Source organism: Protomyctophum parallelum (genome assembly GCF_964188405.1).
Source record: "Protomyctophum parallelum genome assembly, chromosome: 2".
NCBI classification, from domain to species: domain Eukaryota; kingdom Metazoa; phylum Chordata; class Actinopteri; order Myctophiformes; family Myctophidae; genus Protomyctophum; species Protomyctophum parallelum.
Genome location: NC_139699.1, coordinates 57644777 through 57657968, shown reverse-complemented (window position 1 = coordinate 57657968; position 13192 = coordinate 57644777). Strand labels below are relative to the sequence as shown.

General features: G+C 44.8%; 1 protein-coding gene across 3 annotated transcripts in view; it reads left to right on the top strand.

Annotated features, from left to right (window-relative positions):
* The first annotated feature begins 322 nt into the window (after positions 1 to 322).
* LOC310878242 (kinesin-like protein KIFC3) overlaps positions 323 to 13192 on the top strand; it is a 38410-nt gene continuing 25540 nt past the window's right edge. Inside the window, exons 1-6 of one of the 3 annotated variants that reach the window (XM_083792455.1) lie at positions 323 to 547; positions 2843 to 2994; positions 6159 to 6507; positions 9723 to 9829; positions 11719 to 11784; positions 12868 to 13023. In XM_083792455.1, coding sequence (XP_083648581.1) covers positions 427 to 547; positions 2843 to 2994; positions 6159 to 6507; positions 9723 to 9829; positions 11719 to 11784; positions 12868 to 13023 — 951 coding nt within the window. In that variant the 5' untranslated portion in view covers positions 323 to 426. The remainder of the gene's footprint in view (positions 548 to 2842; positions 2995 to 6158; positions 6508 to 9722; positions 9830 to 11718; positions 11785 to 12867; positions 13024 to 13192) is intronic. The other 2 variants (XM_083792456.1, XM_083792457.1) reach the window with 2 other exon arrangements.

The following is a 13192-nucleotide window of genomic DNA, read 5'->3' as shown; positions in this document are numbered from 1 at the left end:
ACCTATTTGAAACGGGGGGGGGGGGGGGGATTTAACCCATTCTGAACGGGAACCCATTTTGGTGTTAGCATCATGTTATGCTTTAGCTATTGAAAAACAGCAGATCTACAAGCTCATATCGCGCCACCGAGTGGCGCGATACGAGCTTGTAGGTCTGCTATTTTTGAAAAATCAAAGACACTTAGAATCTGATCTCAGGTCAGAATGGGTTAATAATGAAACTGCCAGGATGTAATACATTATTAGAATCTGATCTCAGGTCAGAATGGGTTAATATTCACACCCCGTGTGGGTTGTATTGTATCAGCAAGCATGCATGCCTGCATTTCCCTGCAGCAGTGCACTTTGCAGCCAAGGTGACGATCGAGTGGCACACTGTAGTCGTGGCCGTGCCTGGCCAGAATACTGGGGAGAGAAGAGAAGGGAATGACAAGAGATTTAGAGAGAGAGAGAGAGAGAGCAATAGCAGGGCGGAGAGAGAAGCAGGGAAAGGGACACTGTCGAAAGGGAGATAGAGCGAACAAAAGAACGGCAGAGGATGGGAGAGGTTAGTGTTTCCTCCTGTATGAGGGCTGATATAATGCCTCGACTCAACTGTTGACAGGTGAGTGTTCTTGTTCATGAGGTGTGTGAGCGTTCAGCTGTTTTTGCTCTGTGTGTGTGTGTGTGTGTGTGTGTGTGTGTGTGTGTATCAGTGTATGTTTGCTACTGTAAGCATTATTCCTATCTGTGTTTTGACAGTTTGAAGCTCTATTATTCACAATATTGTGATATACTGTGTTGGCTGAATGTGTGTGTGTAGTGTACAATGAAACATTCTTACTGGGACGTTTAGCTGTAGTGTTTGCCTATAGTGTAAGTATTTGTGTACTTGTCCACTAGCACACTGAATGTGGGTGTGTGAGCAAATTGGTCAATTGCGGAATTGAGAATTCCATGCTAGAAGGCTTTCTTACCTTTTTATTTGTACAGTAGTTGTTACGTCCCCACCAAAGAGTCAAGTCCAGGTGTTATTTTGTGCAAAAAGTGCATTATTGGCTATTTCCCCTACCGTAATTTAATGGGGCATTATTTCCATCGCTCAAAAATCTTTTTTTGTATATATCCTCTCTCATAATGTAAATGGCACACTTCACTACTTATTTCGATGGAAATAAGCGAATTAGCACAAAAACCCAACCCCCATTGAGGGCTCATAATTAGGGGAAATGGCCAATAATGCACTTTTGCACAAAATAACACCTGGACCTCTTTGTTGGGGACGTAACAACTACAAATAAAGGTAAGAAAGCCTTCTAGCATGGAATTCTCCTTTAATACCATAAGAGCGTGTTTCAGCTCGGTCGTACAGTGCATTGATTGTTCTCAAGATTGATAAGCGTGTGTGTGTGTGTGTGTGTGTGTGTGTGGGAACAAACATGTTGTCCCCCCCCCCCCCCCCCCCCCACACACCACACACACACACACACACACACACACACGGTTAATGTGTAACCTGCTGTTATCTCATTATGAGACCTTGCTGGTTTCTGTGGCAACCATTCATGATGAGCAAGAAGGCAGAAATTATAAATAAATGGACACACTTAATCACACATTTGTATTGGTTGACTTGACTGGAAATACATGAGGGGGAAATTATACGGATTAACGACACTTAATGCACAACAGCTCCGACTTGGTGTCCCAAGTTACATTCCTTTGAGTGTTTAGCCCATTTAGACCTGAGAAAAGATTCTACAAATGCCTTCTAAATCCTGACAGTTTTCTGAAAAACCTCATGTTTCTATGTCGGTGGTTCTCAACCTTTTTCATGTCAATGTCGTATTATCTGGATTTGGCCACGGACCCCCATCTGGGAATATGTTGTTCCAGGGACCCCCCAGAAGCAAATATTTGAGTTAAAACGTTCACTGTGACAGAATACGGTATATAATATAATCAAAGATTTGTGCCACATTTTCACGGTTTTTCAAAAATAGCAGACCTACAGCTGTGCCGCACTATGAGCTTGTAGATCTGCTATTTTGCAATAGCTAAAGTGTAACATAATGCTTAAAACACAAAAAGGGGTTCACACCCAGAATGGTTTATCAACGTGGGGTCCGGGGACCACTAGAGGTCCAAATGGATCCATATCTGGTCTGGTGTCCAAAATAATTGTACGCTCTCAGAGTCATATTAACCCTGGTGATTTGACAGTGTTGCTTGGGCTCCCAAAGATAGAAAGTTGTATCAAACGGAGGTCTGTGGTCTTAATGCATATCAAACCGGGGGTCCTTTAATTTCATTAAAAAGGTTGCGACTCACTGAAAACGTACTGCCCTTCCTACAAAGTGCAGTAACTACACAAATAATCAAACTGATAAAAAAACGTTTTTTGTTTGAAATTCTTTATTTTGAAATACCCCGTTGAGATATAGTTATAGTTATAGTATCTCGTTTTGGAGAGGGTCCTAAAAGTTTTCAATTATCAGTATACTTTTTTGTACATCTGTTCATATTGCTTCATTTTCAGGTAATTGTTTATCCCCCCCCAAAATCCTGAATCCTAAACATTGTCAATCTTTAAAAAAAAAGAAGAAAAAGAAAAAAACCTGCACCTTGGCTTCACTATGTAAAATCCTCACTGTCAAGAGTGTACAAATGAACGGGTCAATTGTGTTTAATTTGTACACTGAGTTACAGAATGTAAGGGTCCATCTGGACCGCTGGTGGTCCCCAGACCCAACGCTATGAACGTACGCTCATCAAACGTGTGTGTGTGTGTGTGTGTGTGTGTGTGTGTGTGTGTGTGTGTGTGTGTGTGTGTGTGTGTGTGTGTGTGTGTGTGCGCCTGCAGCAAGCTCAGTGGACTTCCTGATGAGTGATGGTGAAGAGGACGGCTCCTTCTTGTCGCTCCCCGCCTCGGCCTTCTCTCAGCGCCCGTCGCTGACCGCGGCAGAGTTCTCAGAAGCCACCGCTCAGAGGCAGAGCCAGCAGCTACTCATACAGGTGAGAGCCTGGGCGGTTTTACACTGTACACAAATCCCTGAATGTCTGTGTGTTTATTTCTGAGAGTTAACCCATTTTGACCTGAGATCTTGACGTCTTCTACATCCTGACAGTTTTCTGAAAAAGTTTCTATATGTCAGTGGTTCTTCGATTAAAAAAAAAAAATAGCAGACCTACAAGCTCGTAGCGCGCCACACGGTGGCCCGCTATGAGCTTGTAGATCTGCTATTTTTCAATAGCTAAAGCATAACATAATGCTAACACCAAAAGGGGTCGTTTCACAGTTTACAATGTAGGTATTTTAGCAGACGCTCTTATCCAGAGCGATTTGGCTGGTTGACTTGGTTACATTTGTTTGTACGCTGAGGTGGGGGCCCTCCGCAAAACACGCAAACTCTCTATTAGTGCCAGGAGCTACAATATCCTTCCCACGATGCACAGGAATTGCACCTGGTTCGTCTCGATAGCAAATGATATATAGCGCCGACTTTGCGGGGTGAAGATGTGTTGATCTTAAAATGAGTAGTAGTTTTGCACAGTCATGCCGCAAAAGCTATCTTCCCCACAGACTTCCAACTTACTGTAATTGTCATAAGAATGTCGTCAATCCAATACTAGCCACCGTCTTGGCAGTGCAACTGTAATATCTAAATGGGGACACCCACTCAGTGCGCACGTTGCCCCTTCCTGGCATGCAGGAAGAAAGCGTGAAACTCCTGCTCGGCTCGTTTCAATCCGTCCAATCTGAACACTCGTGTTCATTTCAAGCACTCGATCCTTCAGTAGTCCAAACAAAAAAAAAGGTTAACCTCTGTTAAATGCGTATGAGGACCAGGGAGCACAGTGGGGTTCCGAACGGCGGTTTCGTCTACGTCACGGTCTATGACATCTCAAATGTATTTTAAGAAAGTAAGAAACTGCAAAATCATTATATGAGCACTCACTCACTCAGTGTATTATCCGTTAGTGACGCACCAGTGTTGTGAATACAGTTCCTTTTGGATGGAACATCAGACAAGTACGTGATTCATTCTGGTATTAAAATCACACTTGACGTAAAAGCTGTGGCATTCATTCTAATAATATTTTTATGGCACCTGTTTTTATTATAGCTGAATCAACATTCTTTTCAGGGTATTTCAGGATTGACACGCGGTGACGGCCTCACTGCTGAGTCATTAGCTGACTCGGCCGAAATAAACCCTGAAATGACAGACCCCAAGTCACTTCTGGCCTGGCTTCTTATCAAAGACGACACAGCCGTCTGCTTAATCTGGTGCATCAACTGAGCCACGCTGGTCGGCATGTGCTCTTCTGCATATCATGCGACATATGCCTCCTTGGATCTGAATTGGTTCAGTTCAGTCAACTTCTCTGTGTTGCTTATTGTTTCTATTTTTTGCTCCCTCTATTCCTCTTGATTCATCAGTCCATTCTCCCTTTCATTGCTCTGTCCTTCTCTCCGAGTCGAAGTTGACCTGGTCCAGCTTCTGGACACGAGCCCCCATCACACTGCTAAATCAGAGTATTGATTTAAACTGGCCCGCTTACATTCACACACTGCCTCTCTCTTGCTCTGCGACACTGTCTCTTGCCTCTCTATACTTACATTTCCACTTTGCTTTCCATGAAACTCCCATCTTTTCGTCTTTTAAAATGTTCTAGACCATTGTTTCTCATTCTGCAGAGAGACCTGGTCAGACAGCCACAACAATCGGATCAATACTGAATAAAGATGGATCATAAAATTACACGTGCTGCCAACAAGAATTCCGTGGGCTCCTGTTGCCGTAGCAGAGCTTGCCGGGTCTGCTTGGGTTGGGTCAGAGCCTTAGATATAGACGGAGTTACGCAAACTGCGTTCACTTCATGGTGGCTCTCCTACATAGACTTCTATTGAGAATGGGGGACAACCAACTGGGACCAGTCCTGGACCGGGAGTAGGCAGAAATGCATTGGACTCAGGCAACAGCCCAGCTTTAATGACCTTAAATCCCTTCATTTTAGATTGTTTTGTAGTAATAGTACAACATGAACATTAAAGAGACTTTAGTTGTTACTGTACAACACTTAAAAACAGTCGTCATGTTGCACACATGCTTAAAATAGCTCTTATTTGCGCCGCCCTCGTTGAAAACAATGTATTTCCAACTCCAGCTTGTCTCGGTCCAGGCTGCATGAACAGCGCTCTGTTTCTGCCCCCTCCATATTGTAACTCTTCTGTTCTGTTAGATGGCTCTGGGTTGGGTGTCTCTGCTCCCCTCCATATTGTAACTCTTCTGTTAGATGGCTCTGGGTTGGGTGTCTCTGCCCCCTCCATATTGTAACTCTTCTGTTAGATGGCTCTGGGTTGGGTGTCTCTGCTCCCCTCCATATTGTAACTCTTCTGTTGGATGGCTCTGGGTTGGGTGTCTCTGCCCCCTCCATATTGTAACTCTTCTGTTGGATGGCTCTGGGTTGGGTGTCTCTGCTCCCCTCCATATTGTAACTCTTCTGTTGGATGGCTCTGGGTTGGGTGTCTCTGCCCCCTCCATATTGTAACTCTTCTGTTAGATGGCTCTGGGTTGGGTGTCTCTGCCCCCTCCATATTGTAACTCTTCTGTTAGATGGCTCTGGGTTGGGTGTCTCTGCCCCCTCCATATTGTAACTCTTCTGTTAGATGGCTCTGGGTTGGGTGTCTCTGCCCCCTCCATATTGTAACTCTTCTGTTAGATGGCTCTGGGTTGGGTGTCTCTGCCCCCTCCATATTGTAACTCTTCTGTTGGATGGCTCTGGGTTGGGTGTCTCTGCCCCCTCCATATTGTAACTCTTCTGTTCTGTTAGATGGCTCTGGGTTGGGTGTCTCTGCCCCCTCCATATTGTAACTCTTCTGTTAGATGGCTCTGGGTTGGGTGTCTCTGCTCCCCTCCATATTGTAACTCTTCTGTTGGATGGCTCTGGGTTGGGTGTAAGAAAGAGCCCTGTGGGAGTGCTGTGGTGCAAAATCATTTAATGGATCAAATCAGTGGTGGTTAAAACCTTGCAGTGATGGAACTATAGTGTTCTACAACAGGAAAATGTAGATATCCTGTATTTTAACATAATTTAATGCATGGATTGTGTCTGTGTGTGTGTGCGCGCTCTGCCTGTGTGTGCTGCCTGTGTGTGTGTGTGCGTGCTTGCAGGCCTTGCAGGACAAAGTGTGCGAGTTCCAGACTCGTTTGCACAGCGAAGAGGTCTCTCAACTGCTGCTCCAGACACTGCAGCAGAGTAGTCTCGAGCACAGTGCACAGGAGCAGGACAGCAGCCTACCACACGTGCACAGTGCACAGGAGGACAGCAGCCTACCACACGTGCACAGTGCACAGGACAGCAGCCTACCACACGTGCACAGTGCACAGGACAGCAGCCTACCACACGTGCACAGTGCACAGGAGCAGGACAGCAGCCTACCACACGTGCACAGTGCACAGGAGGACCGCAGCCTACCACACGACGTGCCACAGGAGGAGCTGCTCTGTGCACAGCCTAACGGTGAGGGGACAAACGAAGCCTACTGCTCTGTCAATACCTATGTGTTCATTTAACCCATTCTGACCTGAGATCAGATTCATACGAGGTTTCCACTGGACACACACTGGTCTGATGAACCCATTCTGACCTGAGATCAGATTCTAAAAATGTCAGTCGTTCTTCGATTTTTCAAAAAATAGCAGACCTACAAGCTCGTATCGCGCCACTCGGTGGCGCGATATGAGCTTGTAGATCTTCTATTTTTAAATAGCTAAAGCATTACATGATGCTGACACCAAAATGGGTGCCCGGTCTCTGTTACACATGGATACAATGAACACTGATGATTTCACAGTGTAGTGCTACAGTGTAGCACTCAATACAAGTCTCTGTCTTGTTTTGGTCTAACCTGCAGTCTTACCCGTCCTTGACACAGCCTTAGACCGTAGGACTTTTTTTTTGTGCTAATTTCTCCAAAGTTGGCTACCATAGCTGCCATAGCTTCTCATTTTTAAATTAATCAAATGCTTGAATATTCACTTAATTACTTAAAAACGACCACTTGTCCACTCCTAAACTTTTTTTTAATATTTTGATTTTTCTTTTTAATAGTTCAAATAGCCTATCTACAAGCTCACAATGTGTTAACCCATTTTGGGTGGGAACCCGTTTTGGTGTTAGCATTACGTTATGCTTTAGCTATTGAAAAATAGCAGACCTACAAGCTCGTAGCGCGCCACCGAGTGGCGCGCTACGAGCGGCGCGCTACGAGCTTGTAGGTCTGCTATTTTTGAAAAATCGAAGAACGACTGACAGAAACATAGCTTTTTCAGAAAACTGTCAGGATGTAGAAGACATTTTTAAAATCTGATCTCAGGTCAGAATGGGTTAATGTAGATCGGCTAGTTGAGTGGTTTTCAACTAGTGGTCCTTGAGGGGGTTCCAGGTGGTCCCCAGCTAAATGATGGAGTTGGTTACCCTTATGGACCATATTATGCAGACCGCGGCCATCTTACCATATAAGTTAATGGCAAGGTGCTAACAAGGTGCAACTTCCCATTCATCCAAACAGAAAAGTCCTGTCTAATTGTATTAAATAATGTCAAACTCACCAACATTACAGCTGTACAAAAAGCTTGAATTATCTCTTCTTTCTATCCTCAAAGTGTTTGTTTCATTAAAAATCCACCGTAGACATGTTATGAGCTACTTTGTGTCCTTGCAGGTGATTCTTTTTCTAAGTTTTGCAGTTTGGAAGTGCTCGTTAGATATCACTCAACAGTCCTGTGTACCACCTGTTTTGAATTTGCACAATGGCAGCAGGACGTTGCATTACTGAAAACGAGTGCTTCCAAACTGATGGCGAGATGGCCGCGGTCTGCAAATGGTCAATAGATCATTCATGCTACGCTCTCAAGAGTTAAATCATTGTCGGTGTATCTGTCCTATGGTACCAACATCAGTACAGCATGGACATATTCTTTAGTCTTGGGTCTGAGAGGCTAAATGTCATCAAATGGTGGTCCGTGGCTCAAATGCAAAATGAAAAGGGTTGAAAACCAATGGGCTATAGTTGAACAATTTTTATGTTTTTCAAAATAGTACGAAATCAGTGCCCTTGGTGTGGAAGGTTGACAGTTTGTATAGCAGGGCAGACACAGGACACGGCTCTGGTACAGTCTAAGTTTGGTGTTGGTGCTATACTGGGCCGACTGCGTTTCTGGCCTTGCTGAGTCTGCTCGTGATGTCGCTACCTGCACCTCCATCATGACTGACAGCTGCCTCTGTATGTGAACAGATCTGTTGTGGGTAGATGTATTCCATCTATGTGTATTGGTAAAGGGCTTTGGGATGTTCAGCCTCATCAGCTCTGTCTTCTTCAGGTTGATCTGTGAGAAGAGAGTCTGATGCCTCTTGGTTTATGTTCGGTGGTTCTTCTCATCACCCCAGCCTATGGCCAGGTTGAAGAGTAGTGCAGACACAATAAACCTCGCCTCACCCCTGTTATGACTGCGAAACTGTGTTGACGGTTTACAATTTGGCATGTCGTTATAGAAGCTTTTGACGAGAAGGACAAGTTGGTTTGGAGTCCCAAATGAACAGTATTCTCCATCAGCTGTCGACACATCCTCTACCTTTTCGGAACCCTGCTTGTTCCTTTTTTGTCTGTCGCATCTGATAGTCTTTTGTACGATAATTCTGGCAAGGATTTAGCTGGCGATGGACAAAAGGGTGATGCCACGCCAGTTGTTGCAGTTGCCGAGGGCACCTTTCTTATTGGAATTAAAATACTCACGACCTACTTCTGCTCTCAGAGGGACGGCCGGCCACCTATGCTACATAGATAGTCGAGCAAGGCAAAACGGCATGGTAAAAAACATGGCCGGCTTTGTAAGACTGACCTCATATTATGTATTGTAAGCAACACAGCTGTAGCTAGTAATCGAGTGTAAAATGGGTGTGTTCAGTTCCTGTCAATGCTTGCACATTGGCAGACCCATGGCTCTGGGCACATCTATAATGTAAATGTAGCACACCCATTATTAGTTTTATTGACTGCAGCTGCGTTGCTCACTAGCCTGCCGCGCTAGCCTCATCATGGCCTCCACGAGGATTACACATTTTCTGGTGTTGGTCTTGACCCGGTCTCGCCTCTCCTCAGTCTCTGTCTCCACTTGGTCTTGCTTTAGGTGGTCTCGAATAATGCAGCATCATTATGCTGCACAATGGTAGAGCATAGAAATGTCAGACAATTGCCAAAATGTTGCTCTTTATTAGGTCAACGTTTCGGTCGATTAGACCTTCATCAGGACAAGTGTCTGACGGTTTGCGGGACCTTTTCTTTGGTTTTCAAAGATACCCTTTTCATTATATGCTCTATTGCCCTATGCACCTGTCACTAGCCTTCTGAGGTGTGCATTGGCCTTTTGCTAAAAAAAGAAGCAAACTAGCCATCGGCAAAGTTTAATTTCAAATTGTGACGGATGTCAGATGGCACATAATAATAAGTCTGTCTGTCATCACGTAATTTGCAGCTGGGTTGACATAATTCAGTTGATAAATCATTAACATTGATGTTGATGATGGAGTCCCGGGTAAAGACACACAAAATAGCAAATGAAATTGTGATTCTTTGTACATCATGTGTGGAGTGAAAGGAAAAGCAATTTATCGGGAAGAAAAGTGTGAAACTAGTAGTAGTCGTTGTCTCAAGCTGATCGCTGTGTGTTTGGTAGGCGTAAAGGCCGTGCAGAGCCTGGCTGAGCCACGGGGGCAGAAGCAACACGTTGAAAGCCTCAACAGTCCAGAGGAAGAGCAGCTCATTGTTCAGCTGCGCACACAGGTACCTCTAGCTAGACACCAGCCTACAGTACTGTCTGTAAGTGTACTGTAGACTGTACACCCACCTAAAACCAGCCTACAATACTCTCTGTAAGTGTACTGTACACCCACCTAAAACCAGCCTACGATACTGTCTGTAGCCTGTAGAAACACCCACCTAAAACCAGCCTACAATACTCTCTGTAAGTGTACTGTACACCCACCTAAAACCAGCCTACGATACTGTCTGTAGCCTGTAGAAACACCCACCTAAAACCAGCCTACGATACTGTCTGTAGCCTGTAGAAACACCCACCTAAAACCAGCCTACGATACTGTCTGTAGCCTGTAGAAACACCCACCTAAAACCAGCCTACGATACTGTCAGTAGCCTGTAGAAACACCCACCTAAAACCAGCCTACGATACTGTCTGTAGCCTGTAGAAACACCCACCTAAAACCAGCCTACGATACTGTCTGTAGCCTGTAGAAACACCCACCTAAAACCAGCCTACGATACTGTCTGTAGCCTGTAGAAACACCCACCTAAAACCAGCCTACGATACTGTCTGTAGCCTGTAGAAACACCCACCTAAAACCAGCCTACGATACTGTCTGTAGCCTGTAGAAACACCCACCTAAAACCAGCCTACGATACTGTCTGTAGCCTGTAGAAACACCCACCTAAAACCAGCCTACGATACTGTCTGTAGCCTGTAGAAACACCCACCTAAAACCAGCCTACGATACTGTCTGTAGCCTGTAGAAACACCCACCTAAAACCAGCCGACGATACTGTGTAGCCTGTAGAAACACCCACCTAAAACCAGCCTACGATACTGTCTGTAGCCTGTAGAAACACCCACCTAAAACCAGCCTACGATACTGTCTGTAGCCTGTAGAAACACCCACCTAAAACCAGCCTACGATACTGTCTGTAGCCTGTAGAAACACCCACCTAAAACCAGCCGACGATACTGTCTGTAGCCTGTAGAAACACCCACCTAAAACCAGCCTACGATACTGTCTGTAGCCTGTAGAAACACCCACCTAAAACCAGCCTACGATACTGTCTGTAGGTACTAACTGTACTAACTAACTATAACCCTCAATCCAGCCTATAATAATGTCTCCAACTACACCTACTGTAATCAAAGTGTAAAAATGAACCCCCATGGTTCCATGTACACTGAGGTGTTTCTCACTATATATACAGCTCCATCTCACTGAATTTGAATATTTATGTAATAAGTGAAACTTTCATATTCTCATTTCATTGTGCATAAAGTATTTAAAACCTTTTTTTGTTTTAATCTTGATGATTATGGCGTACAGCTCATGAAAATCAAAAAGTCCTATCTCAATGAATTAGAATATTTTACGAGACCAAATTTTTTTTTAAACAAGAAATGTCGATCATCTGAAAAGTATATTAATGTATGCAGTTAATACTTGGTCTGGGCTACTTTTGAACATCATTATTTCATCAATGGGGTGTGGCATGGTGGTGATCAGCCTGTGGCACTGTTGAGGTGTTATGGAAGCCCAGGTTTGCTTTGATAACAGCCGTAAATTAATTTGTATTGTTCAGTCTTATGTCTCACACCTTCCTCTTGACAATACAACCTAGATTCCCTGTGGGGTTCAGGTCAGGCCAGTTGGCTGGTCAGTTAAGCACAGTAATACCATGGTCAGTACACCAGTTGCTAGTAGTTTTGGCACTGTGGGCAGGTGCCAAAGCCATGAAGCTTGTCAACATACTGAAGCACAATGTACTCTAAAAAGATGGCTGTGTTGATAACCATTGTTACGTTTTCACTGTCAGTGGACCAACACCATGTAGATAGCATGGCCTAAATCAGCACTGTGTTTTGTCATTTTTTGAGCATTTTTCCACTCTGAACACGTCAGGTGGAGGAGCTGGAGGAGAAGCTGTTGGACCAGACCCAGGAGGCAGAGAGACTGCGCTCAGAGCTGGTGAGATGGGAAGTGGAGAGGGCGAGGGAGGGGGGTTACAGGTGTTTTAAGCATTATGTTATACTTTAGCTATTGGAAAATAGCAGATCTACAAGCTCATAGCAAGGCACCGAGTGCCGCGCTACGAGCTTGTAGGTCAGAAGACACTTGACACAGAAGACACTTGTAGAATCGTTCCCAAGGTCTAAGTGGGTTAAAATAATGAGGACAGAAAGACAGGGAACACTAGGGGACCACATTCCTCGCTGGGCTTAGTGGGCTTGGGTGGCATTAATCCACCTCCAGACTGAGTCAAACGGCTCCTTGGTTGCGGTCTGGAGGCTCGGCACAGACACACACCTCTCCCTACAGGTGTCTGGTTGCACCGTGACATACTTAGTTCTGAAACGACAACCCAGAGGGCTGCGCCCGCCAATGCAGGCTGGTGGAAATAGGACAGTTTCTTATTGTGAATGATTATCTTATTATTTAACCCATTCTGACCTGAGATCAGATTCATACGAGGTTTCCACTGGACACACACACTGGTCTGATGAACCCATTCTGACCTGAGATCAGATTCTAAAAAATGTCAGTCGATTTAAAAAAAAATAGCAGACCTACAAGCTCGTATCGCGCCACTCGGTGGCGCGATATGAGCTTGTAGATCTGCTATTTTTAAATGGCTAAAGCACGACATGATGCCGACACCAAAATGGGTTTCCGCATTTTCGGCCTATTCGGTTTCGGCCCGAATAGGTAGAAAATTATATCACTGAATAGTGTATGTAATTAATGCATTCAAAAGTGCTGAATAAATGTTTTATGGACCCATAATAGTGATTATTATTCGTTTGCCATAACCATTTATTTTGTCATAAATCAGGTAGCTTTAAGGTGAGGCCATGACAGCAATGGTAGGAAAAATAATAATAATAATATTAATAATATTCGGTTTTCGGCCAACTGTTTCCTATATTCGGTATTCGGTTTCCCTTTCGGTGCGTCCCCAATGAAAACGAGAGCATAGAATCAACAAAGACATTGTGGGGAAAAGAAGAAAAAGACGCCTCTTTGATACCTTTTGTCCTCCATGGCTTGCAGGGGGCGACGGACCTGGAGAAACACCTGGAGCTGCTGGTGGTCGAGAACGAGCAGCTGAAGCAGGAGCTGAAGTCATGCAAGAGCTCCCTGCTTCTCCACCAAGACGCTGCCGCCGTCGCCTCCGCCTCCACCTGCAGCAACTGCCCCCACAGCCGGGTCAGTGTGCTGTGAACGTGACTATGTGAATGTACAGAAAGTTTAACTTCAGTGTCACACCTGGCCTAAATCCCCCTATTGAACGAAACGTAAATTGCAAAACGTCACCAAACTGTGATGTAGGGCCACGGTGGCACTGTAGCACAGTCTGTAGTGCTGTCGCCTCACA